This window comes from Schistocerca gregaria, unplaced genomic scaffold (genome assembly GCF_023897955.1).
Source record: "Schistocerca gregaria isolate iqSchGreg1 unplaced genomic scaffold, iqSchGreg1.2 ptg001160l, whole genome shotgun sequence".
Taxonomy (NCBI): domain Eukaryota; kingdom Metazoa; phylum Arthropoda; class Insecta; order Orthoptera; family Acrididae; genus Schistocerca; species Schistocerca gregaria.
Genome location: NW_026062491.1, coordinates 38896 through 65512, shown reverse-complemented (window position 1 = coordinate 65512; position 26617 = coordinate 38896). Strand labels below are relative to the sequence as shown.

General features: G+C 49.6%; 10 protein-coding genes and 1 long non-coding RNA gene across 12 annotated transcripts; 6 read left to right on the top strand and 5 right to left on the bottom strand.

The window, feature by feature from the left end:
* Positions 1-279: 279 nt before the first annotated feature.
* Positions 280-1839, bottom strand: LOC126329068 (uncharacterized). Its single transcript, XM_049996096.1, has one exon. The coding sequence runs from the start codon at positions 1837-1839 to the stop codon at positions 700-702; it is 1140 nt and encodes a 379-aa protein (XP_049852053.1). The 3' UTR covers positions 280-699.
* Positions 1840-2933: 1094 nt separating this feature from the next.
* On the top strand, positions 2934-5374 carry LOC126329075 (putative ribosomal RNA large subunit methyltransferase YwbD). Its single transcript, XM_049996105.1, has 4 exons — positions 2934-2997; positions 3255-3657; positions 3740-3897; positions 3979-5374. Exons 2-4 carry the CDS (start codon positions 3324-3326, stop codon positions 5134-5136), a joined length of 1650 nt encoding a protein of 549 aa, XP_049852062.1. The 5' UTR covers positions 2934-2997; positions 3255-3323; the 3' UTR covers positions 5137-5374.
* A 39-nt stretch (positions 5375-5413) lies between these two features.
* On the top strand, positions 5414-7148 carry LOC126329065 (elongation factor 1-alpha-like). The gene is made up of 2 exons (XM_049996092.1): positions 5414-5434; positions 5734-7148. The coding sequence occupies exon 2, from the start codon at positions 5734-5736 to the stop codon at positions 7081-7083; it is 1350 nt and encodes a 449-aa protein (XP_049852049.1). The 5' UTR covers positions 5414-5434; the 3' UTR covers positions 7084-7148.
* Positions 7149-8812: 1664 nt separating this feature from the next.
* Positions 8813-11292, top strand: LOC126329081 (uncharacterized). Its single transcript, XM_049996110.1, has one exon. The coding sequence runs from the start codon at positions 8814-8816 to the stop codon at positions 10779-10781; it is 1968 nt and encodes a 655-aa protein (XP_049852067.1). The 5' UTR covers position 8813; the 3' UTR covers positions 10782-11292.
* Positions 11293-12172: 880 nt separating this feature from the next.
* LOC126329080 (uncharacterized) lies at positions 12173-12937 on the bottom strand. The gene is made up of 3 exons (XR_007562163.1): positions 12853-12937; positions 12606-12662; positions 12173-12523 (listed from the first exon to the last, which is right to left on the bottom strand). It is a non-coding gene; the product is annotated as an uncharacterized LOC126329080 (long non-coding RNA).
* A 238-nt stretch (positions 12938-13175) lies between these two features.
* LOC126329076 (integrator complex subunit 11-like) lies at positions 13176-17143 on the top strand. The gene is made up of 4 exons (XM_049996106.1): positions 13176-13251; positions 13317-13408; positions 13473-15170; positions 15228-17143. The coding sequence occupies exons 1-4, from the start codon at positions 13224-13226 to the stop codon at positions 15312-15314; spliced, it is 1905 nt and encodes a 634-aa protein (XP_049852063.1). The 5' UTR covers positions 13176-13223; the 3' UTR covers positions 15315-17143.
* LOC126329078 (uncharacterized) lies at positions 15555-16748 on the top strand. The gene has a single exon (XM_049996108.1). The coding sequence runs from the start codon at positions 15555-15557 to the stop codon at positions 16746-16748; it is 1194 nt and encodes a 397-aa protein (XP_049852065.1).
* LOC126329079 (uncharacterized) lies at positions 16756-17306 on the bottom strand. Its single transcript, XM_049996109.1, has 2 exons — positions 17139-17306; positions 16756-17079 (listed from the first exon to the last, which is right to left on the bottom strand). Exons 1-2 carry the CDS (start codon positions 17304-17306, stop codon positions 16756-16758), a joined length of 492 nt encoding a protein of 163 aa, XP_049852066.1.
* An 80-nt stretch (positions 17307-17386) lies between these two features.
* On the top strand, positions 17387-19055 carry LOC126329077 (uncharacterized). Its single transcript, XM_049996107.1, has 3 exons — positions 17387-17523; positions 17597-17687; positions 17744-19055. The coding sequence occupies exons 1-3, from the start codon at positions 17465-17467 to the stop codon at positions 18956-18958; spliced, it is 1365 nt and encodes a 454-aa protein (XP_049852064.1). The 5' UTR covers positions 17387-17464; the 3' UTR covers positions 18959-19055.
* A 1119-nt stretch (positions 19056-20174) lies between these two features.
* Positions 20175-24202, bottom strand: LOC126329092 (telomerase-binding protein EST1A-like). 2 transcript variants are annotated; one of them, XM_049996120.1, is made up of 5 exons: positions 23552-24202; positions 23352-23444; positions 23106-23235; positions 20524-23022; positions 20175-20425 (listed from the first exon to the last, which is right to left on the bottom strand). In XM_049996120.1, exons 1-4 carry the CDS (start codon positions 23665-23667, stop codon positions 20728-20730), a joined length of 2634 nt encoding a protein of 877 aa, XP_049852077.1. In that variant the 5' UTR covers positions 23668-24202; the 3' UTR covers positions 20175-20425; positions 20524-20727. The 2 variants fall into 2 exon arrangements, with proteins under 2 accessions (XP_049852077.1, XP_049852076.1); XM_049996119.1 differs by having other exon boundaries at positions 20532-23022.
* A 178-nt stretch (positions 24203-24380) lies between these two features.
* Positions 24381-26486, bottom strand: LOC126329096 (uncharacterized). The gene has a single exon (XM_049996124.1). The coding sequence runs from the start codon at positions 26484-26486 to the stop codon at positions 24381-24383; it is 2106 nt and encodes a 701-aa protein (XP_049852081.1).
* Between the last annotated feature and the right edge of the window lie 131 nt (positions 26487-26617).

Here is a 26617-nt window from a genome sequence, read left to right as displayed (position 1 = left end):
CTGTGCTCTTCGTGATGCGGAGCAAGAATAGACCGCTCTAATGCACAAAATCACATTTCCTTCCAATTCTAAAAATTTTTTGAACGCGAAAAATCCAATCCGAAACTCAATCAAAAATACCCCCCCTCGCAAAAAAACCCCAAAGATCATGCGCCCCGCACGCTCCAAACTCAGCCTCCTCAATGCGCAGCTGCCCGCGCGCCAGAAACCCTCATTCATTTTTCTATCTTTATTTTTTCATCGACCACATGCAGCAAACGACTTGCACCTCTCCTCAACGCGGATGCGGCCAGAAAAACGCCGCGCTGGTCAGAGCAACTGCAACCAGGGGCGCCTCGGCTCCACACGCCCCGCAGTGCATAGAAGGAAAAAAAAACCATCACAACGCATAATACACTCTTCTCGCAGACGACAAAAAAATGTTCTCCCACATACTCTAAAACGACCACGCCGCAAAACACGGGAAAACACACACAGCGACGTGCCTGTTCCCCCAATCAACTAACGGATGGAAAATCACATATTCACACACGTTCCTCTTGTCAAAAGAAGCTCGCCTCCTCTCGCTCCACGGCACCAGATTGCCTGAATCCGCAACTTCCTGATGCGCGCCATCCCTAATCGAAGCCGCTTTTGCCTTTCGGAATGCGCTCGCTTTTGCGCGCAACCCCGCGTACCACGAAATGCGGAGAAAAAAATTCAGCTTCTCTTCGGTCTCCTTCGGGCGCTCTGCCCGGCTGTCGACAAGGAACTGGACGACTTTTTGGACGTCAGCGACCCGCTATTAGAAAGAACAAAGACTTGTCCATCAACAAACTCGCCCTGATCTCGTAAGACCTTTTGTGCCTCGATATACATGGTCAAGTCGTGTAAATATTCTGTCTGTTCTTTAACTTTCTCGGCGAGGCTTTGCTCTCTTTCAATAATTTTCAGCTTCTCGCTCTCCAATTGCTTGTTCTTCTGCACCAGTCTTCGATTTTCTTCCTGCAGCTTCTCCAGGTGCTTCCTCAGGTCGGCCGTTTGTTCGTCTCCCACTTTCTTAAGCTTTTCAAACTGCTCTTCGTAGTAAATACGCTGAGTCTCAAGCTGAGCCACTAGGAGGTATTGATATTCTATAGACGCGGCTTCGGCCTTTTCAAGCGCGCTTTCTTTGACGTCCGGATCGCATGAGGACCGAGCATCGGAGTTGGAACGAGAAGAAGGCAACTCGACCAATTTCCCATCCGTCTTGTTTGTGATAAGGCGATGCACGTATCCGTCTCCAGCGTAGTCCCAAACCCTCTGTGTCTCGACTTCAAGAGCGTAGTTGTGAAAGGTTTGAAGATAGTGCGCCCGTGCATGAGATTCGCGATATCTGCTGCACCCTATGTGACCGCAAAGGAGGCAAATCCAAAGGTCGTCTTGAATGCCGCACTTAGAACAGACGCTTCCGTTATTGGTCGGCTGCTGCAAGTACCTGCAAATTGGGCAGACGTTGTCTTCCTTCCATCGCGCGAGGCAGTTGCAATGAAATGTGTGTTCGCACAGGATGGTCAAAAGACCACTGGAAGAGCTGTCGAGACGCTCCAAACACACCGGACAAGTTGGAATCTCTTTATAACTTCCGCTGAAATTAGGAAACAAGGACTGCAGAGGCTCCGTGCCCTGCTTCGATTTGGAATCAATGAAATCAACTCGCTGAACGAATGCCAAATGACATCGCTCCGGTACATCTCCCAAACTCAGAGAAGAATAAGGCTTTCCGTTGTACTCTTCATAAAACTGGTCGGCATACGACTGTCTTCTAAAACGCATCACCGCCATATACTTGTTCGGCGACTTGTCTCGTAGAATGCGCATCGCGTCAATGTGTCCTATCGTCGACGCGCCCAAATAGTCGCATAACTCAGACAAGACCATCCAAGTGGGAACAGCTATCATACACACAATTTTCGATTTTTTCGACAATGCCTGGCTGTCTTCGTAAAACAAGCGAATAATTCCTTTGGTCGTCTCAACGGATGGGTTGCCGAAAAAAAAAGCAAGTCTCTTCTTCGGACGAAACCGATGAGCACCTGGTTTATCAGGCGGATTCTTCAAAACGTTAAAATTGGCCAAATCGTCCTTAATAATAATCGGGCACGAGTTGTCCTCTATCGGCGACACCCTACTTGCTCCTTCTTCAGTTGACCTATCAATAGGCTGCTCGGAATCCATGGCGACACAAGAGTCACTCGACTCACTTATCGAATCAGGAGGCGTGTCAGTCGTGCTCGAAACGTTGTTGGCAGACAGTGTATCTAGCTGAAAATCTTCCCCGCTTTCTATCCAAGACAAGGGGCCCCTATCTGCTATGACAACAATCCAGTGCATTATCAGACGCGACACAGAGTGCCTTCGTCAACCACTCTAAGGCCAAAACTAGCCCCCTTCTCTGTACAAAAGGGTTTTTTCACATACACACACAATGCCTCACCTCCGCGCTAAACCTCATACACGCCTGGTCTCCCTCCCTCCAGCAGCAACGAAGCCGGCAAGCACTCGGAGACGTCTATAACGGCCAGAAACGTCTCCTCTAGCCACCAAATTGTGGCCTGTATGGCCTTTGGAGCTCCCCCCCCTCACAGCCACAGTAGACGAGGTCGTTTTTTCAGCCGTGTCACACACAAAAGCGCACCCGGCCAATATGCGTGCGACTTGTTTTTCCATAAATGCACGTTGGACGCTCTCATCGAACAGCCGTCAAATCGCGCACTATCCTTCAGCCACGCATATCTTTTTTCCGCAACGAGGAACCAACATCGATGCCGTTGAAATGCTCTCTGTTGGATCGCAGGCCTACCAAGGAAAAAACGTGCGGAGCTTGCCTGTCAAACTAGGAACTGCGTGGTCGTAGAAGGCAAAAAAAAATCATCAATCGTAGCAACCCATAATCACTCTTTGTGAGAAGAAAGGGCTTGCGGTCTTTCGCAATCGATAGTTGCAAGTCTGTTCTCTGTACAAGCCCACGCGAACGCCGTACGTTCTCTTATATAACTCTAGGCAAGTCAAAAATAGAGCATGTGAGCGCTGGTCCGCGTTCACGTCTGTCGTCTAGAAGGAAATTTTGTCTGTATCTCTAAAGTAGAGAAAAATACAAAAATATATGCAGAGAGATCTAACAACTTGCTAGATGACAATTTTTTTTGTCGCATCTTTAATTGATTTGATGTTGTCGTCGTGCCCTGTTTTGCTCTGAATCTACTCGCGGGTCTAACATGTCGTGGTGGTCTTAGACTGAACTTTTCTCATTTGGTCACTGAATTTTTGCCATAACACTGGCGCCTAAAAACGTGCTCGGAACTATGCTACTTTTTTCTTTAGGACTCAGAACTGCTAGGCTACCTGGAATCTGTCGCAGGCCAGGATTCAAATCTGACTTTAGAATTTTTTCGAAACAATTTTCTAATCCTGCTTCCAGAATATCGAGACCTTTCAGTATCCTTCCCATCACAAACTCATCTCATCCCAGAAGTCTGATCACCTCTGCTTCCCCTCAGAATGATGTTACAAACAGAGTCTATAGCCATCCTCCTGTTAAGTTAGACTCATCCTCAGAATCCAAGCTCAGTGACATTAAGCGTCGACCAGTTTGCCTGAGCAGCCACTGTTTTTCAAGTTTATTCCCGAATATTGCAGGTTCGTATTTGTGTGATTGTGTTCGTTTAGCTATTTTTTGACGAGGTCACATAGATTTTGCGCAAAAGCTAACGTGGTAAAGCATTCGTCCAAGATGGGTTCTACTCTTTTTCAAGCGATCGAGATCCGAGCTTGTTCGGTGTTCTTTTGGTTGATCGAAGCATGCGTGAAAAGTTTCACATCGTCTCATACGAGATCAAGCAACTAGACGATGAGTACCTTCGAAAGAGCGTTCGATCTGTACGAGAGTCAAACACATTGGGGGTGCTGCACAATATCGTCGCAATGACTTGCATGTACTGAGGTTTTTTTTTCGAAAAGGCTACGCAAAAACGAAGAAAATTGGAAGAGAAAGGATGGTTTAAAATGAAGAGCGACTCAGCTTTTAGACTCGTCAATGGGGCCGAAGACGGCTTACCATACCTCACAATTGATATCTATGCGGGTCACGCATTTGTTGTTGTCTATAGTGCGCATTGGCTGCCTACTTTGAGCACCGTCGCAAGCGCTTGTCTTGCGAATATAGATTTTGTCAAAAATGTTCATGTTCAAACACGAATTCGCGGTGGCCTTGCTCAGCAAATTCCATCCGTGGCTGGTGGGAAAGAATGCAACTCTGCAGCAAATGCACTCGTATTCAAGGCCGAGAGGGATGCGAGTGACGAGCTTAGCCAAAAAGTGGCAAATAACCTACAGCAACAAGAAAGAATATATAACCATCTCATAGGCGACCAAAACCCGGACAATCTAATCGTCACTGAATCAGACGTTCAATTTAACGTTCGACTGAAAGAAAACCCCCTCACAACGGGCCTGTACTTGGACCAGTGCGACAATAGGAAAAAACTTACTCAGCAAGTGATTGAATTGGTTCGCGATCATGATTGCGACTCGGTCACTATTCTTTCTACCTTTGCTCACACTTGCGCGTTCTCATTGGCGATCTCGGCAATGATACGAAAACTTGGATATCGGGTACAATCAGTGAATATTGACACAAGTATCGATGTTTTAGAATGGGGAAAACGGAATTTTACGCTCAACCAATTCTCAGTTGATGGTCAACAAGACCATCAGCTTGTCAAAGAAGATGTCTTCAGTGTCTTGCCGAAGTATTTAGACAATAACCAAAAATTTGATATTGTCATCCTCGATCCGCCTCCAGTTTCCTTTCATACGAGGGTAGGTATTTTTAATACAAGTAAACATTACGAAAAACTGGTGAGCATGGCGGCACCATTGGTGAAAAAGCCCGGGTTGCTGGCCTGCTTTAGCACAGTTCAAAATCAGAAGCGAAGGGCCTGGATCAAAAAGGTTTTTGAGGGTATTTCTCATCCTCAAAATGGAAAAAAAGAGCGGCACAGCGAATGGCGTGTGCTGGAGTACTTAGAGGAAGCACGACACTTTCATCCGAACGAAAAAAAGACAAGGGTTAGAAGCCGTTTTAAAGGAGTTGTTTTGAAACATTTCGCTTCCTGAAGCCAGCAAATTGGTTCGAGTAGAGAATATGAATCGTGGATGACCTCTCAATTTCCTAGCCAGTGAAAAAGGGAAGGTTGGCACCTTTTTTTCGCCCCTAAGCGAAAGTACTAAAAAGGTGATAATTCGTTATCGCGGCGATGTGAATGTGTCGGATTTTTTTTGACTGGAGAGTAAATTTATCAAATGCGTCACAAAATGTCAGAGCCGAATAAAAAGTGAATTTTTTTTTTTGTTGCCATATTGTTTTTTTTTAGTTTAGTGTCTAGCCATTAATATTTTAAGTGGCAAAGTAGAGGTATGGTGCACTCGTGAAGTTCACTTTGTCCTATGACTCCTTGGTGGATTTATGTATTATGACCTGATCAATTGAGGAATCTTTCATCTATATTCTTTTTGTTAACATAAACCATCTTGGTGCCTTACTGCTGCGGTGACATGAGTGTGGCGCACATCGGATTTTTGAATTTTTTGTGTTTTAGTGCATAAGATCTCCCGAATATTTTAGCCGGCATCGTTTTATAGATCCTTGAAAAAAAAATTCGAAGTTAGATCCCCGATCGTTCGGATAATTAACAAAATTTGCCTCTTGCACAGATGTCGAAAAAAGAGAAGGCCCACATTAATATCGTTGTTATCGGTCACGTAGACGCCGGGAAGTCAACGACAACCGGTCATTTAATATACAAATGCGGTGGTATTGAAAAGCGTACCATTGAGAAGTTTGAGAAGGAATCAATGGAGCAAGGGAAGGGTTCTTTCAAGTATGCGTGGGTACTTGATAACTTGAAGGCAGAAAGAGATCGTGGTATTACGATAGATATTTCCCTGCACACATTCGAAACCAACAACTATAGATGCACCGTCATCGATGCACCCGGTCACCGTGATTTCATTAAGAACATGATTACTGGTACATCTCAGGCCGACGTCGCCATTCTTGTGGTCAGTGCTGTGTCCGGAGAATTTGAGGCTGGTATTTCCAGCAATGGGCAAACCAAGGAGCATGCGCTGTTAGCGTACACTCTAGGTGTGAAGCAGATGATTGTCGCTGTTAACAAAATGGATGAGAAGACTGTGAATTTTGGAGAAAAGAGATATACTGAAATTAAGGATGAAGTGTCGAAGGAGTTGAAGCGAATTGGGTATAAACCAGATACTGTGCCATTCATCCCCATTTCTGGGTGGAATGGAGACAACTTGTTCTCTGACCGTTCTGACAAGCTTGCTTGGTACAAGGGTCCCACTCTTTTCGATGCGTTGGATGCTCTTAAGGTTCCAAAACGTCCTACGGACAAGCCTCTACGTCTCCCTCTTCAGGATGTCTACAAGATTGGTGGTATCGGAACAGTGCCTGTCGGTCGTGTCGAAACTGGTGTTTTGAAGACTGGTATGAACGTGCTGATTGCGCCGGTTGGAATAGTGACTGAAGTCAAGTCGATCGAAATGCATCACGTTGCAGTACAAGAAGCTGCTCCCGGTGACAACGTCGGCTTTAACATCAAGAACGTTTCTATCAAGGATATTCGTCGAGGGTATGTCGTTTCCGACACAAAGAACGATCCCGCCAGTGGAGTCGAGGACTTCACTTCGCAGATAATCGTCTTGAATCACCCAGGACAGATTGGACAAGGGTACACTCCCGTGCTCGATTGCCACACTGCACACATTTCGTGCAAGTTCGTGGAACTAATATCGAAGGTCGACAAGCGATCTGGAGCTGACCTTGAGTCTCATCCCAAGTTCATCAAGAAGGGTGATGCTGCCATCGTGCTACTGAAACCGTCTAAACCCATGTGCTGCGAGCCCTTCTCTGCCTACCCACCTCTTGGGCGCTTTGCAGTGCGTGATATGCGTACTACAGTTGCAGTAGGCGTTATCAAGGCAACCACAAAGAAAGAGCCTACGAAGGCAGGAAAGCCCGGCGCTGCCAAGTCAAAGAAGTGAATTGAAACAAGATAAAAATTTTGTTATGCTCTTTCACTAAATTTGTTTTTTCGTATTTTTTTTCGCGTTAACGGAGCGGTTTGAAAGTTTTAATATTTTTGTGTATGCGTGTGTCGCAAGGGGTTACTTTACAGTTTAGATTTTGAAAGCCAACACGGACAAAATAATCAGGAGGATGGCCAGGAAAATGATAATGCACCACAGATACGTTGTTGACGAGGATTTCTGGATGTTCATTACAAGGTTGCTGGCGGTTTGTATGTGTTCTTTGTTTTTGTCGGTCTTTCTGTCCATCTCGCTCAGAAGGCTTATGTGCTCACTGGTTTCGTCCCCGATTTCTTGTGCAATTGTTTTTGTGCTTTGTATGGTTTTGTACATGTGATCGAATGCCTCATCTTGTTCTGGGTGACGCGCGGACAAAGGGGGCGTTAGCGTACGCGTGCACAACAGGAAAAAAGTGTTTGACAGAAACGCGTATGTGTGTGCATTGGATGAAGGCTATCGATCAGGCGTACTCGAACGCGATCGAATGCGGGTGTTTTTGGCTGGAAATCCCCCGCTTTGACAGACACGCTCGAAAGAGAGTAGCGGACGTACCTTTTAGGATAAGTTCGTTCTCATCGAGGAGTTCTTTGAGCGTAGATGGTTTTTCTACCTTAGAGGCCTTGCCCCACGTGACGCTCATTTCTAAAGCTATGACGGTAAGTCTTCGGTGACGGTAGGGAACCAAGAGAGCAGGTTCTGGAATATTTGAAGAAACACAGGTCAAGGCAGCACTGTCCCATATGATGCGTGCATATATGACACGCGTGTATTGTGGTAGTTCGACAAAAAAATAATAATTCGTTCGACCATTTTTTGTCTCAATTCGCCAATTACTTTTCAGCAAACTTGTAATGTGTCAAGTTCCTAAGAGACCAGAGGGCGGAGCCTTGATATCGGATGCACTGTTATTTTTGTTATAGGATGTCGTCTGGCTTTCGAATACGAGCTAAAAGTCCTTGAATTAGTAGAGGGCGCGTTGCGCGCGCGAGCGAGGGGAGGGTTCAAGTTCCTCTTTGGTCGTCGCGGAGATACTGGAATCACCGCGATCCAGAATTTGTGTCTTTTATGTCCGGCTCTGCATAGGAAATACGCGGAGGCAGAACTTCCAAAATTTTCGTTGTCGCGTTTGGTCTGAAAAAAAAAAAAAAAAAAGCATTTCTGGCCGACGTCAAAAGGCTCCCGTGCCTGATCCTTGCTATGGCCTAGTGGTGTCATCTTTCCATCTCTATTTGCGTCATGCTCGCTTGTTGGCGATGTTTGGTGAGGTTCTAGATACTTGATAAACGCTCAGGTGCATAGAATACGACATGGCTGGAGAGCGCACGCGACAAGGCGGCTCTCCTCTTGTTGGCCTTCGTGTTGAACGCGAGGGCGAGGCGAGGAGTGCTGATGGGTGCGAGGGGGTCAGAACAGCGAGCAACGGTTCTTTTTGTTCGGTGGCGACGGCCGAATTGCCTCCGTCTTCGGATGCAGAGAAGACGGCCCTAGAAGGCCGATTGAAGGAGAATACCTCGAAAGAGCAAGAAGCTGCGGACGGAGTGCGGGGAGAGGGGGAGAGATGCGATGGCGCCTCGATGCCTTTATCCGCTTTAAAAAACATCCGTTCGGACGATTTGGATTCGTCTCCGTATTTGATGCCTCGGAGTCCTTACTGGGAGGTTCCCCACGCTCCGGATCGGTTGGCGATGCCCATTCAAGGGAAGTACAAGTCCTTTTCGATTGGCTATTTTTTGAGCATGCGACTGTCGTCCGTTTTCGACCTGGAGGCTCAGGCGTGCGTGCACGCCGAGACTCGTTTGTTTCCGGAATGGAGGTGCAGCAGGAGAGAGGTTTTGGAAGCGGAGAAGGAGGATGTCCAGGAATATTTGCCGGGAAGCGAAGAGTCAGTGCTCTTCAAGATTGCGTCGTTAGACGCGGAGTCGTTCGAGGGACGGCGGTTGAGGCGGTTTGAATCGTTTTTGGTGCGTGTGAGCGAGAAGGGAGGTATTGTGGAGGACGTGATATTGAATGTAGGGGGTCCTATGTACGATTTGGCGTGGTGCCCTCAACCTTTTGGTTTTTCCCGCCACCCGTCTCCTGAGGTTGCGCATACTTTTTTGGCGGTGACGGCGCACAAGTACAGGTACCAGGTTCACAGTATAGGGGTGGCGAGTGGTGGATACAACATGATTCAGATCTGGGATTTAGGATATTTGACCAATATGGGCATTTTTTCATCGGATGGTCTCAGTCCTTTCGAGCCGTTCATGACGCTGGGGATACTGCACCGTGGGTCGTGCGCGGTGGATTTGACGTGGTGTCCTAGGGGTTCACCTCATCCGAGCAGCTTAGATTGGGACGGACCTGCCGACTTGGTCCCCCGACTCGGAATTCTGGCGGCTGCCTTGGCCGATGGATCGTGCAACATTTACGCAGTGCCTCACCCGATCTTCTTGAGGAAGGCAAGGGGGATGGCGGAGAGCGACAGAAGATCGATTTACTTGGAGTTGAGGCCAGTTTATCAACTGGTCTATTCGAACCGAAGTTTGCCGTTACAGGTTGCTTGGTCTCATCATGACGACTGTCGGCTCCTCGCGATCGGGTGCACAGACGGATCGGTGGACATTTGGAAGCTTCCGACGTATTCAGATGGACAGAGCGAGACAACCCTTCAGCCGATGGTTTCGACGATGGCCACAGCTCGCCAAAGTGCTTTTGACATGGCGGAATCCGAGGCTCTAGATCCCTCTGGAGAAAATCCAGAAGGCGACTTGCTTAGCGGCGACAAGCAAGGTGGAATTGCCATACCGACGAGAAAAATTCAATTCCACCAAGTTCCTCTTTGGCATCGAAAATCTCACCCTTCTCCTATTCGCTCGCTTCTTTGGCACCCGTCCAACAGCCGCTTCTTCGCCACGGGCGCAATGGACTCCTCAATCAAGGTGTGGGACGTGAACCTCGCCGACGTGCCGCTAGCGTCTGTGTCTGTAAGCGGCGGGACGGTCCTCGATATGGACTGGGCCGGGAAAGACAGCGACTACGCGATAGTGGTCGCGTGCGATGAAGGAGGCATCAGGCACTTCGGGCCGAATTGCTCGAGAATATACGACTTCCATAGCTTCGGGTGCTGGGGAATCAACATATCTCCAATCCTGAGCCTCCAGACGTCGTGTGACACTCAGGGAAAGGTATACTGCATGACCGTACCAGAAAAGCGCTCGAAAGTGGGCGGCGTCGAAGTGTGCATCGAACGCCTTCGACTGGAAACGTCTGCGAAGTTCGAGAAAAAAGACAAATACGAAAAAACTCGTCCGACCGTCGAAGCCAATCTGTGCGACGCATCTTCTCTCTATGCGCCCGAATCATCTGATGACTTCGTCTTGTGTTTCGCCGAGTCATCCGTCCGCTGTGGAAACCAATTGACTCCCGCGCACTTCAAAAACTCGTCGCGGGCGAAGCAGGGAAGGCCCAAGAAAGGCGAAATACGCCAGCCAGAGAAAAAAGTTCCCACAAAAAAAAAGCCGGCGAAACAAGTGCTCAAATTCAAAGACCCTCTGTTGACACTCTACAAGACCAAGTGGAACCCGAACACCATTGCGCCCAGTTGGATCGCCTATGGCGGGATGGCCGGGCTGATGCGGGTCCAGTTTTTGGCCTGGACGAAGCCTTTTTGAACAACGTATGCGATACGTTCGTTGAAAGGATGCGCGACGTAAAGCGGTTTTGTTCTAATTTTTTTTTGTACAGGAACATTGTGTTTTATATCCCTGTCAAAGGGAGTGTGGCTTTTTTGAATGAGGTACACGTCGAGCCTGAAGCTTATTTGTCGACACTGCAGGATTACCAAACGTGGGAAAGTGCGCTACGTTCGTTGCTACTACCATCCGAAACACAAACAGCGCATGGGATGGCCGCGTAAGGCCATCAACTCCCAATATTCGACTGTACCACCAAGCGTTCATTCTTCGACTGCAACTCCGACGATGCAGCGGTGGCCCCCGGTAGTTGCCCTGGCGGTCTGGTGGTCACAGTGGTGGAGGGGGATACCTGCGTTTTGATAAGGGTCTGGCGCTCTTCGTCTGCGGCGCGACGTCCAACCGCGCGCTACTGCTCATTTCTGTTGCAGCCAGTGCGCGTTTCGCGCCAGCAAAGCCGAAAATAAAAAATCAATTTTACACCGCCGAGTTCGACGAGAAGACGTGGGTTCTATGCGAAGAAGTTACTGAACGACTTTCACAAAGAGGTGCACGCCCCTCTATTTGTAGCTCTGTCCTTCAACGAAGGACCACAACAAAAGAAGGAGGACCTGCGCCAACAACAAAAGCCTAGCTCTTTTCGTGCGCCTCCGCGAGTTTCGGCTCGAAATTTGCGTTGGCACCCGCACTTCCGGCAGGTGTCTTTTTTTCCTAGCCTGAGTCGGCGCACGCACAAGACACCAGAGCACGCCTTTTCTGCTGAGAAGGTCGCACTTGAGTCTCCGCGCGCCGCGACGGAAGGTCGAAAACAAATAGAGGTAGTTCGCGCTGGGGGCGCATCCAGCAGAGACGTACCATTGGCGTCACGTTCTAGAAGTAACGAGAATTCGCGAGGTATCATTTATTTTTTGCGAGTGGACGTGTGGCGCCAAGGGGATCTGGTTTTTGGAGCTTCTGTCAGCTCACGTCTTCGCTCCGAGGTGCCGGCATTTTGGGACGCAGAGACTGCGCGGATCCGAGAGTTGTTAGGGTCCTCACAATGTGTATGGAGTGTACGACAGTATTTATAGCGGTGTTTTGCGTCGCTTCGGACGGCCTAGACGTTGAGGCAACTTTGAAGTACCCAGTTTCATAGAAGGGGCCGAGCCGCGTGGAGGAGTTCATCTCTCGTCCAGCGGCTTTTGTCGATACAGTTTCGACGGCTGGGCTTCGCGCGGGAGCTTTTTTTATGCTGTTGTAACTCTGGCGTGAGCGAGTCAGTTCTTAACGGCGCAACTTCGTTCTGCGCTCCAACTCCGAAGAGTGGCGCATTGTCAGATGCCAAGAAGACGTGGTTTCCGACGGACCTTCAAAAAACTCGTATTCCTTGATCGTTTATGTCTAACGACTATCACAGGGAACTGGTTTCTTTTTATTGTAAACTGCATCTTTTTTTATGTACAATTGCACGCTTTTCAGCTAGAACCAGATGAAAGCTTGATCGCATCTTCTATCCGGTACCGCTGCACAGGGGCCTATCCGTGCCTCCTTTCTCTATTCCTCGCGCATCAGGGCGCGCATCAGGAGCCCTGCACTCTCAACAAAAACGACACAATAATTGCAAACACCAGAATAAACAAGACCAAGTAGATCATGAGCCTGTTCGAGGGAGAACTCATCACTACCTTCAACTTGTTCATACTGCTTTTGAGAGCCAACGCAACACTGCTCATCTCGTGATTCTGTAAAACCGAGAAACCCGCGCGATCTGTCAGCGTGTGTGAAACAGTTGTGTGTGTGTGTATGTAACGCCGGTGCCCGTACCAAGCTGTCTAGGTGTCTGTAGCTCTTTTCGATCTCTATGTGGATGTCATTGCTGACCTAGTTAAGATTTCGTTGGAAGGCGATCGGAGGGTCCTCGCTCCTCCGCGAGGCCAGGAGGGAAAAGAAATGTGTAAGTGCGAGCACACACAGAGGTCAAAAGCAGAAAGAGAGAGAGCGGCGCTGCGCTTGCCTTCTCTCTCCATATCGGGGGGGAAGGGCTGCTGTAAGGTGAGCGGATGGTACCTACATCTTTAAGCGTAGATATTCTCTGGCCAAGCACGTCCAAATCTTTTTCTAGGTGTTCGTCGAGAAGTTCTTCGGACTGCGAACTCCACTTTTTGGTGGATTGGCTGTCGCCGGCGCGCCAACGAACCGGTTCTCGTTGCATTGGGCACGACGAGGATGCATAATAAAAATTAAAATTGGTGAAATGACGCACGCGCAGAACGGTTTTGACACACTCGAATTTGTGTATAACATTATTTTATCTCCGCTGTACGACGCGTTTTTTTTTTTTTTGCCGCCATGGCAGCGGAAGACGTAAAAAGTGTACGCGATGCGGTCGAGGTTGTTACTTCTAGTGAGCTACTGCGAGGGTAAGGTGACTCGTTGAGGCGCATGTCTCAGATCAAGGTGGTGCCGCTAGGTATGGCTGAGGAGGCGCACAGCAGGAAAGGAGTGAGAGCAGAGGTTTGACGTGTGCTTTTAAAGGTGCCGGACAGGATGTTGGGAGATCATGCATTGTCGTTTCCATAGGGGGCAAGAACATTATGTTTGACTGCGGCATGCACATGGGGTACAATGTACGTGCTTCTTTTTTTTTTTCTGTCATGGGCTCGATTTGACAGAGGGTCTCCCCGTTGCTAGGATGAGCGTAGGTTTCCGAACTTCAAGTATTTGTCTCCGGAGGGGAACTTCGATCAGGTCATCGACTGCGTGATTATAAGTCACTTTCACCTGGACCACTGCGGCGCGCTTCCGTACTTCACGGAGATGTGTGGCTATTCCGGGCCCATCGTCATGACCTATCCTACTAAGTCCGTTTGTCCCATTCTTTTGGAGGACTTTCGGAAAATCATTGTCGAACGTCGGGGCGAAGCCAACTTCTTCACGTCTGCCATGATAAAGGACTGCATAAAGAAAGTGACGGCTGTGAACATTCACCAGACGCTGAAGATAGACGACGAGTTGGAGGTCAAGGCCTACTATGCTGGTCACGTGATAGGCGCGGCTATGTTTTACGTGAAGGTCGGTTTGCAGAGCTGTCTTTACACGGGGGACTACAACATGACTCCAGACCGCCACTTGGGAAGCGCGCAGATAGACAAGCTTCGGGTGGACCTGATGATTACCGAGACGACCTATGCGACGACCATTCGCGATAGCAAGCGGTGCAGAGAGTCCGAGTTTTTGAAGGTGGTTCACGAAACGGTTAAAAGGGGTGGAAAGGTGTTGATTCCCGTTTTCGCGTTGGGTCGCGCCCAGGAGCTTTGCATCTTGATAGAGACGTACTGGGAGCGCATGAATCTAGCTCACGTGCCCGTCTACTTCTCCGCTGGACTTGTTGAGAAGGCCAATCTTTACTACAAGCTTTTCATCAGTTGGACGAATCAAAAAATTAAAGAAACTTTTTTTAGACGCAACATGTTCGATTTCAAGCACATAAAACCGTTCGATCGGTCCTACGCTGACAAGCCGGGACCCATGGTCCTGTTCGCGGCGCCCGGGATGCTGCACGCCGGCACGTCGCTGGACGTCTTTCGGAAGTGGTGCGGCGACGAGCACAACACGTGCATTTTGCCCGGATATTGCGTCGCGGGAACGGTCGGAAATAAGATTCTTTCCGGCGCGACGCACGTCGAGCTGGACAAGAAGACCAAGGTTGAGGTTAAGTTGAAGGTCCAGGGCATATCCTTTTCTGCCCACGCGGACGCCAAGGGTATTTTGCAACTCATCGAGCAGTGCAGGCCGAAGAACGTGATGTTGGTTCACGGAGAGAAGGAGAAGATGCAATTTTTGAAGGAAAGAATCGAAGACGAGCTCGGAATTTCCTGCTACAATCCAGCGAACGGCGAGGTCGCGGTCATCAACCTGAAGCCCCCTGTTCCGGTTGACCTGTCGAAGACCTTCATCAAGGAACAGCCATACAGCCTGACCGCTCGCCAGTTAATGAAGGCGCTGTGCGAGAAAGAAGAGACGTGCGAGAGCGTCGAGTCCGCGCTGAAAAAGATACGCACTCACGACGAAATGGAGATTAACGGCATTCTCGTCACGGACCAGCAAACACGTCGCCAGTGCGGAAAGGCCATTTCCGGAAAGATACTGAGCGCTCGGGAGGTTCAAGACATATTCAACTTAAAGCAACATCGACTCTACTTTGACATGAAGAAGAAGCTGCCTCAGCACGCAAACATTCAAGAATACTGGAATGCGGTTCTGTCCGACTTCGAAGACATCGCAATGCCGGAAGATTCCAAGGAAGTCCGCTTTCTGACGTATGAGAGCGTAACAATCACATACGAACCAGCACCGTCGAATCACGTCCGCTTCACCTGGGAATACAAAGTACGTGCGCGCAAACAGTCCCTCCGCGATTGCGTCTAACCTGACGACCCATTCTAGGATGAAAACGCGGCAATGAAGCTCATGAACCGCCTGGACCGCCTCGCAGAAGAAAAGGCCGACTGCCAAGCAAACGCTGCGGCGTAATATGTGTGTGTGAGTGTGTGTGTGTATGTTAGTTCAATCGACCTTGATTTGTCGGAAAAGTCCTGGGCGGCCGCGTTTTGCGCGAGAGAGCCGGGTGTTTTTCGACGCGGCGCACGATTGGCACCGGAGGGGTCGTTCTTGCGGTCTCGACTCCTGGACGGACTCAGGGCGAGAAAATGGCGCACATTCGGCACTTTTTTTTTTTTTTATGCTAGTTTGAGCCTCACACACGGACGCAAGATGTCGGTTCGGTCGACGATTTTGGAAGGTGCGGGGATAGAAAGAGAGGCTCTGCCCGATAGTTTGAACTCGTTTTTTGGTCTGAGTTCCACTGTCAGTGATGGAGGTGTTCGAGAGCGCGCGACGTCGCTCGATTTCGGTCAGCTGGACGCCGCGTTCGACGGCGACTCGAACCAGCGAAAGCTGGCGAGCGCCGGGCTCCGGCTCCTGGCGCTGAGGAACAGGAAGAGGGATCTTCAAGCTGGGTTGGATGACGCGCCCGCGGCAGGCACTTCGCCAAAGCGCAGGAAGAGAAGTTCTGGACCGTCGAACGCGGAAGACGAGGGCGAAGAAAGTCACCGGTCGAGTGGGCAAGAGGAGGCCGCGCCTTCCCCCGACTCGCTCGCCGATCGCGCGAAAAAAGAGATGGAAGAAAAAAACAAACGTACGATCTTTGTTGGCAACGTGGCGATTGACACCAAAAAAAAAGAGTTGAAAAAATTTTTTTCGGTGTTTGGAACCGTCGAATCGATCCGCTATCGTGGCATCACGGTGTTGAAGCCCAACGTCAAGAGGTATTGCATCATGAGAAATCAGCTTCACCCTGAGAGGGAATCGATGCACGCCTATGTTGTGTTTAAGGACAACGATAGTGCGAAACGAGCACTCAAAGCCAACTGGACTGAGTTTCGGGGAAGACACATCCGCGTCGACTTGGCTGAGAAGCGACCGACCAAAAAAGAGGACTATTGGAACTGCGTCTATGTCTCCGGGCTGCCGCTGATGGCGGAGGAAGAAGACCTTTACGAAATATTCAAAGTTTGTGGCGAAATTTCTAACGTTCGAATTGTTCGCGACCGCTATTACAAAGTCTCCAAGGGCTATGGATATGTGCAATTCAACACCAGGAGAGGCATGTATCAGGCTTTGAATATGTCCAAGAAGGTCAAATACAAAGGAAAACTCGTCCACATCACGCTGGCGACGCCCAATTCGAAAGTGTTTGGCAAAAAAAAGCGAATTTTAGAGCTTCGCAAAAAAGCGATGGAAGAAAAGCGTAATGCCAAGGCAAGCAGGCACCGTCAAGACGGCCGCGCGCCAGAGGCGCCGTCCGGCCGCAAGGCAAAATTGAAAACTGATCGAAGACCCCCAAAGACTAAAGAGCACTTGAAGCCTCGTTTCACTCAAAAGACGAAACGCGGAAAAAAAACTTGAATACGCGTCAGAACACGTTTGACACCAAAATTTTAATATCCTCTATAGGTCGGTCATTCTCGTCGACAGGGATGCTCGCCATACGTCTGATGAGTTTCATGCCGGACGAGACTCTTCCGAATATGGTGTTCTTACCGTCCAAGAAGCTGGCGGGGGCGAGCGTGATAAAGAACTGCGATGTGTTGGTGTTTGGGCCTGAATTCGCCATGCACAAAATACCTGCACCGGTGTGTTTTAACTCGGGGCTGATTTCATCTTCGAACGGGTGGCCGTAGATGGACACGCCGCCCCGTCCGGTTCCGGTGGGGTCGCCTCCTTGAATGATGAAATCCTGGCACGAGAGGAAAACAGTCAGTAAAAAACAACAGTTGCAGTTTTTTTTTTTCATACCTTAATGACACGGTGAAAGATCACTTGGTTGTAATATCCCTGTTCCGCCAGTGTGTAGAAATTTTGACAAGTTTTAGGTGCATGATCCCAGTAGAGCTCGAACGTAATTGGACCTATCGAGGTGTCCATGAAGACGCCCCGCATAGACGGAGAATTCGAATCTGTCATAAAGGGTAATGTAAATGAGATTGTGAAAAAAAAAAATTGTTTTTACATTAATTATTATTAATCGATTGGCGAACAGTTTTCTGAATTGGATTCCGAGTGCAGTTCGCAGTAAACTAAAGGATACTGTATATTGGCGTTGCGACGAACAAATTCGAACGATGTCGAGAGTTAAAGAGAGATCAGAAGTGGCCGATATTGATGAATTTCCATTCAGCAGGTAAACTTCAGATTTGATTATTTTTTTGCCAAGGATGGACGAGAGAGATTTACTGACCAGAGTAACCATCAAGCAAAAAAAAGACGCTGGTAAACATCTTGAAGTCGTATTTAGGCATCAGTGTGTTGTTTTTGCCGTCTGTGTTTAGAGACAGTGGTGTTATTGTATGTTTGGAGACAGGATCTCTTTTTCGACTCGCTCTTTTTTGACACCCATTCAGTTGGTTTCCATAATGTATATAGTTGCCTACCTCCTTTCGACGAGGATGATGCTTTTGCTCGTCGATATCAAAAATAAAATTGTGTCGGATAGGGCAGCAGAAGATTTAGAACCCGAATGCGGAAATAAGGTGACAGGTTTCGATGATATTGCCAATCTTTCTACCGGTGACTGGCCAATTAAGGCTAAGAGATACAGCACGATAACGTATTACGATATCGGGTATGCTGCCATGGGCACGTTCGGCGGTGCTGTCGTCGATATTTGCCTGATATGTTCCCACGTTGGATTTGCGTTAACCTCGCACATCTTCTCGGCGGGCATCCTCAACTCATTCGTTCCGAGTGTAAAAGAGATCTACTGGATGTGCTTGCTTGTCATTCCACTGATCATCCTGTGTAATATAAGGCACTTGAAGTTCTTCGCCTTTGTCAGCCTTGCCTCTTTGGCGATGTTCATCGGTGGCTATGTGTGCATTTTGTCGGCATTACCCGAAAAACACGCGCCAAGCGAACAAATCAACTACTACGACGCTTCATTCATTAACTTCTTCAGTACACTTTCTACTGTCTTTTACAGCTTCGAAGGCGTGGGGATGGTACTCCCTATCGAGCAATCCATGAAGAAAAAACCCTCGTTCATGTGGTTGTACTACGTGGGACTCCTGCTCGTGACGGTCGTGTACGTCTTGTTCGGATCGCTGGGTTATATATCTTACGGCAACAGCGTCGCAGATAACATTATACAAAATTATGTCTCTCGAAAAAAAAATTCGATGCTCCCGGGAGTCATCGAAGTAGGCTTCATGCTGGGCTCTCTCGGCACGTACGGGTTGCTCATGTACCCCGTGAGTGAGCGCATCGACAGAGTGTTCGACAAATATAAATGCATCAGGAAATTCAGAAAGCCAAGAGAATTCATCGTCAGAATGTCTCTCGTCCTGCTCACTCTCGTTCTGGGCACCCTGTTAAAGGGATTCCGAGTAGTCGTCAACTTCGTGGGTGGTTTCCTAGCTACTATGCTCATGTACATCCTTCCCGCATCCTTCTATATCATACTAGTCATTTACCCGAACATAAGAAAAAAACGAGAGGAAAAACATCTCACCTTCGTAGACATCATGTCTCTCGTAGGTGGCGTTTTCGCGTTGATGCTCGGTATCGCCGCGAATATCCTCTGTACATTCGTATCTATCAAAAAAACCTTCTTCAATTAAAAAAGCCTGTACTGATGCCTGCTGAGTCCTGAAATTTGTACTCGTGCTCAAGTTCTGTAACGCGATTTTTATGTATACATCCCCTTTTCCAGCCTTACTTCCTTTTCTCCCAGGCCCCAATCGTCATGCATTTCATAGAAACCGCGTGTATTCGAGGCATGTATTCGCTAATGCAATTATTGACCACTTGAAGTCGCGGGTTAGTCATTAAACGACCGCCACTCGGCCTCACCCGTACGCAACCCCCGCCACGTACTTCTCTGCCTCTCCAGCGGCGTCTTCCCATCGAAGCAAGATGAGACTACCAACTTTCCTCTAAGTCAGTTCCTCCTCTCGTCCACGGCTAGACTTCTCGCGTACCAAATCAAACTTGGACCCGCAGTTGTTCGACACATCTCTCACCTCCTAAAAGAAAAGCACAGCATCAGCCAGCTTCACGTACAACTCTCTCTATGCTCAAAACACCTCGCGTACAAGAACTTCGCAATCTCCTAATCCCAGGACAATAGCATTCTTAATCTCCTCTAAATTCAGTGACACCCACGAAGTCAGCCAATGCCTCTGCGATGTCTAAGACACGCCGCCACTCGTACCAGCACTGACCGCCTGGTCGCGCGACATGACGACTCTTAAATCAACATATGCTAACACGTCACAAAAAAAAGGATCCACACAAGAGCGATTCCATGTAGCGCTTTCTAAAAAAAAAAAATAAAACGTCGGCCTCTCGGACAAACGCCAGAAAACCAACCCAGGACGTTGATACTTGCTGAAGGCATTCCGTCTTCCGCAACCAATACCTGGTCTGATCAAAGCCAGTCGGTGATAAAATATTCCAGTATATTCTATTGCACTGTCGTCCCAACTGATTTAACTCGCACAGCTCCAGAGCACGATCACGGCACAGAGCCTGCCGCACCTCTAACCCGTTCTTTCTCTCTTCCGACGTTCCGTGTGAACCTCTCTCTCCTCCTAAACTCGTCGGTGCAGTATACCAAAAATTTTCATTCCTGTGTCCCCGACACCCTCTCTTTTTTCAACACACTCTCCATGTACCCTCCCCCAAAAACGCGCCGCGCTCACTCCTCCCTGAGGACCTGAGACCTAGACTCCCAGCGCGCCTTCAAAGACCGGACATCACGTCGCCGTACTCTTCCCTCCTCTCCAGCCCATACATAAAAATATGGCACGCATGCGAAAAAAAAGACACGGTACAGAACCTAAACAACAGACACTGATATTTTTCTCTCTTCTCGCAGCCTATCTTTGTCCAGGCGTAGCGTACCCAGAGGAACATTCGGCCACTCGAAGATTGCCAAATACACCTCCCCTAACCATGAGGAATAATTGGGCGACTCTGCGAGCGCAACCGCGCGGGCTCGAGTCCGGAGGACTCGTTCAAACTCCACTCGTGTTCAACTCTCTGCGCGAACGCGTACGAGAAAATCAAAAGGAGCTTGAAAGCAACTACGAGAAAGGTCAGTACACACACAAACGTAAAACTTTTTGAGAAATCGTGTACAGAGAGAGAGAAAAACAACACACATATGTACTACACACACCACCTGCGTACCTGAGCGACCCTTCCACACGCACATAACCAGCCTTGCCACCGTCTGTAGCCTTCACATGCGCCGGATGTCTCATGTCGCGCACAAGGAACCTTTGCATGGAGGGACGGAGAAGGGCCGTCGCTCCTTGGGGCCGCGCCGAAAACCCTTGGGGCAAAAGAAAAACGGAACCAACGGGACCAAAACGGACGCTTGCTTTCACTCTCTTGTCTCATAGGGTATCGACATGTCTGTCTTTGGCTTAAATATCTGATTTAAGATGTCCTTGCCGTTGCAATCCTGCAAAGAAGAGTTCAAGTTACAAGGCTGGTAAAATCCAGGCGGCGCCCATAAAAACGGCTCGCTTTGTTGAGACAGAGGCCCTGCAATCAAAGAGGGACCATTCGGGCAGAGAGCCTGCTGTTGCATGGCCGCCATTCCGTCTGAATATTTTTGGCAGAAAAGTGGCACCGACGACAATGGATCAACTAGGTGCGCACCAGCATAACCAAACTTCAAGCTCCCGTCGTCCCCCAGTTGGACACTCTGTGTCAATGAAAAAGATCTGTCGTCACCGCCCTTCGGAGACGTCAATATCTGATTACTGTGATTAATCACAGACGGGTGATAAATCACCTCTTCACCTTCTAGATCGTCATCATCACCCACAACCCCGATAGCCGACTTGGTATCAGCGTCCAACAGACCGTTCCCGACTTCCTGTTCTGGTTCAAGAAGATCTTTGGTTTCAAACTCTGAGTCGACTCTGCCCTCAGACTCGAGTTCCGCCAAGCACGCCTCACTTCCGGATAACTGCTCTGAACCGGCCTCTTCACCGGGCGATAGCTCCAAACCAACATCTCTCCTCTTAGACGACTCAATGCCGTTTACCCCAACGACCTTCGATCTGACCTCGGCCTTCGTGACCGCCTTCAAATCGCACTCCGCGCTAAGTTCTTCGAAAGAGTCCGACAAACTACCAATCAACTGGTGCAGTCTGAACGCCTCCTCATCGAGAACCAAGTTTTCCTCCTCGTCGTCTTCCTCCGGCTCTGTCGTGCTGTCCAGAGACTTGGCATCCCACGAAGCGTGATGACCCTTTTCGCGAAAAGTGGATGCCTCCAAAATCAGCGCCACCGCGAACGGAGGGAAGAAAGGGTCGCAGCGCGGAGCGGGCGAGTCAGGCACCTTCGCATCCGACGTGGCACCACCAACTTGGAAGAAACGCTCCTTCACCACCCTGCAGGCAAGGGACAAAATTTTGTGACTACGCAGCACGAACGCGCGCATGCTGGTATGCTCGACCGGATCAAGGTAAAAGTTCACTTTTTGAAAGGAACTCTTCAGAGGCAAAAAATTTTTCAACACCAACTCTTCAGGAAGGGGCGGAACGCAGGGACTGTCCCCCTGAAACTGGCCAGACCAAAGCTTGGTCAGACAGGGCGCGATTTGAACGATGATAGACGTGAACTCGAACTGCAGCGACTTGTACAGCCGCGCATCATCCGGGTTATCCAGATCGAACGAAACCAGTTGAGGAGACGACGCAAACCAACTACTCAGTATGGACAAGACGGGCAACACCTCAAGTGTAGACAGATTCTGCGCCTTAGAAGAGAGATACTTCTTGCACAGCAAGACGAAAATTCGAAGACTCAGCCTGGTAACCAAATTCACAGAGGTAGACTTCTGATCTGTTGACCACATTGAAAAAATTTGGAAAACGACCATTTGCACCAGCCTCGTAACGTCAGTGAAACTCGGCGTCGCTGAGTCCTGAATGCACAAAAAAAACGCGTCATTGTCAATCAGGCGCTCAAAATCCTCTTCCAAAACTCTGACCTGTTCCAAGCCTTCCAGCGAATTAGAGGCCACTAACCCATGAAAGCCAATAAACCCCTTGTACAAAATTTTCAATTGCATTTCCACATCCGCTGAGCCATCGCCCTCTTCACCGCGCGCCGAGTACCTGTTCATGTACTCCTTGCGATATCTCAGATAGCTCTGATACGTGTCCGAGTTTATGAGGACGCCAATGTTGAACTTCCCGGACAGAGAAGGGTAACTGACGGCGATACTGCGAGCGTAGTAGTACAACGCGCCCAGCTTGTCGTTCGCGTATGTGCACATGATGGCCAGCTGATTGTAGGACATCCCCTCTTGCGGAATGAGTCGCAGCGCATTCATGTAGTAATTGTAGGCAGCCTGCCATTCCGTGTTCGGAGTAAGGATGCCATCGCGCTGATATCTCACCAAATCCCCCGAGAAGATGATGAGCTTGTAGCACAGGGCATAACGACCATATTCCTTGCTCTCCGCCGCCAAGGAGTCCGGAACCGAATGATTCAAATCAAGGTTGTACCGGGCGATGATTCGGTCTAACAAGCAGAAAAAGTAACTGATTCCCATTTTCAAGAATAGATGGAAGTGCTCGCAGTGACTAAAACGCTGCTCGTTGGCAACCCGAACACGCCCCGGATCGGACATGTGCGTCTCCGATATTATTCGAGAAAGCTAAAAACCCACGGTCTCAGCAAAAGGTTTCCGCAGCGCTCGTGTTCACGCGCACAGTGAACCGCATCACACACAACACATACCTGGCGAATTTTGGCTCGCCATTCCTCAATGACCTTATAATGGCAGTTTTTCCAGACGCGAGTCGCCAAGTCGGCTTTAACCGAAGTATCGATATCAGTCAAGATCGCCTTTTCGTAAAGCCTCTGAAGTCTATGAGAAAAATCAGTGCTCGCTTTTTTTTTGCACAGATTGTGCATCATACACGCAAATACACACGCCGCGTAGGTGATGGCCACACGCGTGACCCGGTAGACCGATGTACATACTGTTCTCTCAACTTTATGACTTTGATGTCATCTATGATGTTGATGTTCTCCTCATAAAGCCGGCTCAGTACTTTTTCAAACTCGTCGATTTGTCTGTTTAGCGAGAAAAAAGCAAAGGGTTATTCAAACCCGCTCCCCGCACACACACACGCCATCGATTGGGGCCGGTGAGCCCCAGCGCGCGTCCGCATCGCTCATACGCAAGTATTTGATCTATTAAGCTTTCTTGTGTCGCTGCACGTGACATATCAATGCGAAAAGCCTGGCTTCGTAATAGAGCTGCTTGACAGAGAATGAAATTATCGGCAAAACACATACTTTTGTGTGCCAATAAATTATGCACAGTGTCAAGTGCACACAACTAGAGGGTCGCGTATTCTAAAGGTACCAAATGCGAGCCTTGGGCTGGGATGCGCGGCGCTTTGCACTTTTTTAAGCGCGTACGGTTCTTGCACACGGGCGCTCTCCCACGGACAATGCGGGGAAACGTCGGCGACCAGCCGAGAACCGCGGTTCCTTAGTCCAAAAGCGCGAGCGATGGCGGCGCGTGTCGCGACAGAACGTGGCGGCCGCGTTGGACATTGAAAGCTTGCTTCGTGGTGAACGCTCGCGACAAATCGAAAACGAAACTTGGATCGCAAAAGCGGCGAAGCTGCCCCGCGAGGTTTCAGAGATGTGTCCTCCGCGAACACAATGCGATGAGAGACAGACAGAGAGTGTGTGCGCGTGTTGGGACGTAGCAAACGGGCAGCTTCAGAAGACGCCAAAGTCATCTCCACAGAGCTCGCATGGGCAGAAGCGACCTGGTGGCCGCCATCGACGCGCTTCGGCGGCGCACGTCCTTCGACTGAACAAGCCGTAAGAGGAGTTGCTCCGCCGCGAAGAAAAGCAGAATTGATGACCTGCGCAAACTTCACGAGACTGCAAAGTTAGCGCAACTGCGACCGAAGCGCCGTTGCCAAGGATCCGCTGCAAGAGAGACCTGATCGTCGATTTCAGCGCGGGGAAGGTCGTCAAGAAGTTGTTGCGCTAAGGACGGTCTTGTTGTTTGGGGAAGTACTTCTGGTTTTTGGTGGCTTTCGCGGAAGCTTCTAATTGAAGCAAGATTTTGTCCAAGTGGAGGTCCGGGTGCATGAGGGGCTTGATCGAACTTTGTAGATTTCCAAACAGTCCCGGGTATAGTCTCTCTTGAGCCTTCAGCAGTGCCTTGATTCTGCTGCGCTCTTTGGGTTCTTCGAAGCAAGCTGGACAGTTTTCGGTAATCACCGGTAAATTTGAAAGGTTGGCATAGTCTTTGGTGTCTCTTTCTCGAACGAAGACGAAAGGCCTGATAATCTTCAGTCGACCGTCGCGAACAATTGTGGCCGCCTTCATTGTGTCTAGCTTGCCGTTATGAAAGCTGTACATGAAAAAAGATTCGACCAGGTCGTCCAGATGCTGACCGAGGGCCAAAACGTTGTAGCCGTACCTCTCACAGGCGTTGTGCAAGATCCCGCGCTTCATGCGCGAACACCAGGAGCAGATGGAGCTGGGGTTGATCTCCCCAGCAATCGATATCAAAGGCTGAGAGTCGTAAAAATATTCGATTCCCAGCTGTGCCATATAATTCTTAAGGGGACTCGGATCATACTCCAGCGTCTGAGGGTCAACCGTGATGGCGGCAACTTCGTATTTGAACGGGAGATGGCGACGAGCCTTTAGCATCATGTTGAGAAGCGTCAGAGAATCCTTTCCTCCGGACACGGCAACCAGAATTCGATCTCCGGGCTGAATCAAGTCAAATTCTCGAATAGCGGCGACCATTCGCTTGAACACACGATATTCAGTATATTGCAGAGGATCGTGTTGTCTCGTTAGTTTGGACTTCTTTTCCTCGTCCCAAAAGGAGGTCCGGCGCTGCCTCAACAGCTCATTACCCGACTGACGCATCGAATGCGCCGTGGCAGCCCTCCGCTTCTCAACCAGCGACTTCACAGACGCGCGGCCTGGCCGGCATGCAGCGACTCCGTCGGAGCAAGTCCCGCCACTCGGCTCCGCGCACCTCTGGTCCGAATCCGCAGACTCCGCGCCAATAATCGAACTATCTTCGCCTCTCAACTCGTTGGGCAGCTCTGGCGAGACCCCTCCGATATCGCCATCGCCCGGCGACTGTGCCATCGCGCAAAGACCCGCCACAGACCCAAAAGCCGCCTCTTCCGACTTGGAACCGCCCCTTATCGCAGCCGTGGATCGATCCGTCTTCGGGACAAGAGTCGCGGCATAACGCAGTCTCGCCCTCTCACCGGACTCGCCCATGCCACTGACCGCATAGTATCTCGGCACCAATGGACAAAGAGACGCCCAACGCTCCCTCCATTCAGGGTTGTGGTAATTCATGGCATTTCCAACCAAACAATCGGACGACGGCTCTTCGATGTCAATTTTCACCAAATAGGCCTCATCCGGATACACGAACCAACGAAGCGCCTCAGCGTCCTCCCTCATCAACCACTGCTCTTGAGTCAACTCGGAAAAATGGTGGTGCGCCTTCGCGCGTCGCTCTGCGTCCTCGACGATCTCCGCTGCCTTGTCCAAGTAGCTGGACATCTCTCCGGTCGTCACCTCTTTTTCCAAATATTCGTAGCGCGGATACTTCATCTCGCCGGATGCGTAGCTTATTTCTCCCAACCACCGGCGCCCCGGCAAAGTCCGATTGCTCAGGTGATACCATTCGTTCGTTTCTATCTGAAACGTGTACTCCGGCAAAAGCTTCCACCCCTCTCGAGCCACAAAATTCACCGCCGCAATCACGTAGTCAACCTCCTCCTCTTCCGTGAAGTAGTTGAAACACACTCGCACAAAGCCCGGGCGAAGTACCTCCGTGTCCTTGTACTTGTCAACCTGCTCCTCGAAAAGCTGCGCCAGCTCGAGGTCGATCCCCAGCAGGTGCTGGCCATACGGACCAGCACACACGCACCCCCCGCGAGTCTGAATGCCAAAAAGATCGTTGAGCAATGTGCAGACGAAGTTATAGTGCAGAAGCTTTCCAGAGCGGTGATAAACCACGAAAGATATGATCGGCAGGCGCCTCGGCCCCGTCGAACCGGATTCCGCATTCGCAGGTGGCCCAAGAATATGAATGTAGGGATTCCCCATCCAGCCTTGCGTGGCCCTCGCGAAAAAAAGGGATTCATAGCGCCCTATCAACTCTGAACCAACCGCGTATTTAAGTTGAAAGACCAACCCCGCCCGAATACAACCAATTATATTCGGGGTGCCAGCCTCCT

Bases quoted from the DNA above. Each gene is read 5' to 3' on its own strand.
- LOC126329081 (XM_049996110.1), top strand. From the start codon at position 8,814: ATGCCCATTCAAGGGAAGTACAAGTCCTTTTCGATTGGCTATTTTTTG.
- LOC126329076 (XM_049996106.1), top strand. From the start codon at position 13,224: ATGTCTCAGATCAAGGTGGTGCCGCTAG. The intron at 13,409-13,472 runs GTACGTGCTTCT...CCCCGTTGCTAG, and splicing joins GCATGCACATGGGGTACAAT to GATGAGCGTAGGTTTCCGAA. The intron at 15,171-15,227 runs GTACGTGCGCGC...GACCCATTCTAG, and splicing joins GCTTCACCTGGGAATACAAA to GATGAAAACGCGGCAATGAA.
- LOC126329077 (XM_049996107.1), top strand. From the start codon at position 17,465: ATGTCGAGAGTTAAAGAGAGATCAGAAGTGGCCGATATTGATGAATTT. The intron at 17,524-17,596 runs GTAAACTTCAGA...GTAACCATCAAG, and splicing joins GATGAATTTCCATTCAGCAG to CAAAAAAAAGACGCTGGTAA. The intron at 17,688-17,743 runs GTATGTTTGGAG...ACACCCATTCAG, and splicing joins TTAGAGACAGTGGTGTTATT to TTGGTTTCCATAATGTATAT.
- LOC126329075 (XM_049996105.1), top strand. From the start codon at position 3,324: ATGCTACTTTTTTCTTTAGGACTCAGAACTGCTAGGCTACCTGGAATC. The intron at 3,658-3,739 runs GTTCGTATTTGT...AACGTGGTAAAG, and splicing joins TTTATTCCCGAATATTGCAG to CATTCGTCCAAGATGGGTTC. The intron at 3,898-3,978 runs GTACGAGAGTCA...TTTTTCGAAAAG, and splicing joins TTCGAAAGAGCGTTCGATCT to GCTACGCAAAAACGAAGAAA.
- LOC126329079 (XM_049996109.1), bottom strand. From the start codon at position 17,306: ATGACAGATTCGAATTCTCCGTCTATGCGGGGCGTCTTCATGGACACC. The intron at 17,080-17,138 runs GTATGAAAAAAA...CTCTCGTGCCAG, and splicing joins TCTTTCACCGTGTCATTAAG to GATTTCATCATTCAAGGAGG.
- LOC126329078 (XM_049996108.1), top strand. From the start codon at position 15,555: ATGTCGGTTCGGTCGACGATTTTGGAAGGTGCGGGGATAGAAAGAGAG.
- LOC126329065 (XM_049996092.1), top strand. From the start codon at position 5,734: ATGTCGAAAAAAGAGAAGGCCCACATTAATATCGTTGTTATCGGTCAC.
- LOC126329096 (XM_049996124.1), bottom strand. From the start codon at position 26,486: ATGGGGAATCCCTACATTCATATTCTTGGGCCACCTGCGAATGCGGAA.
- LOC126329092 (XM_049996120.1), bottom strand. From the start codon at position 23,667: ATGTGTTTTGCCGATAATTTCATTCTCTGTCAAGCAGCTCTATTACGA. The intron at 23,236-23,351 runs GTATGTACATCG...TTTTTCTCATAG, and splicing joins GTCATAAAGTTGAGAGAACA to ACTTCAGAGGCTTTACGAAA. The intron at 23,023-23,105 runs GTATGTGTTGTG...GTGGGTTTTTAG, and splicing joins GGCGAGCCAAAATTCGCCAG to CTTTCTCGAATAATATCGGA.
- LOC126329068 (XM_049996096.1), bottom strand. From the start codon at position 1,839: ATGCGCATTCTACGAGACAAGTCGCCGAACAAGTATATGGCGGTGATG.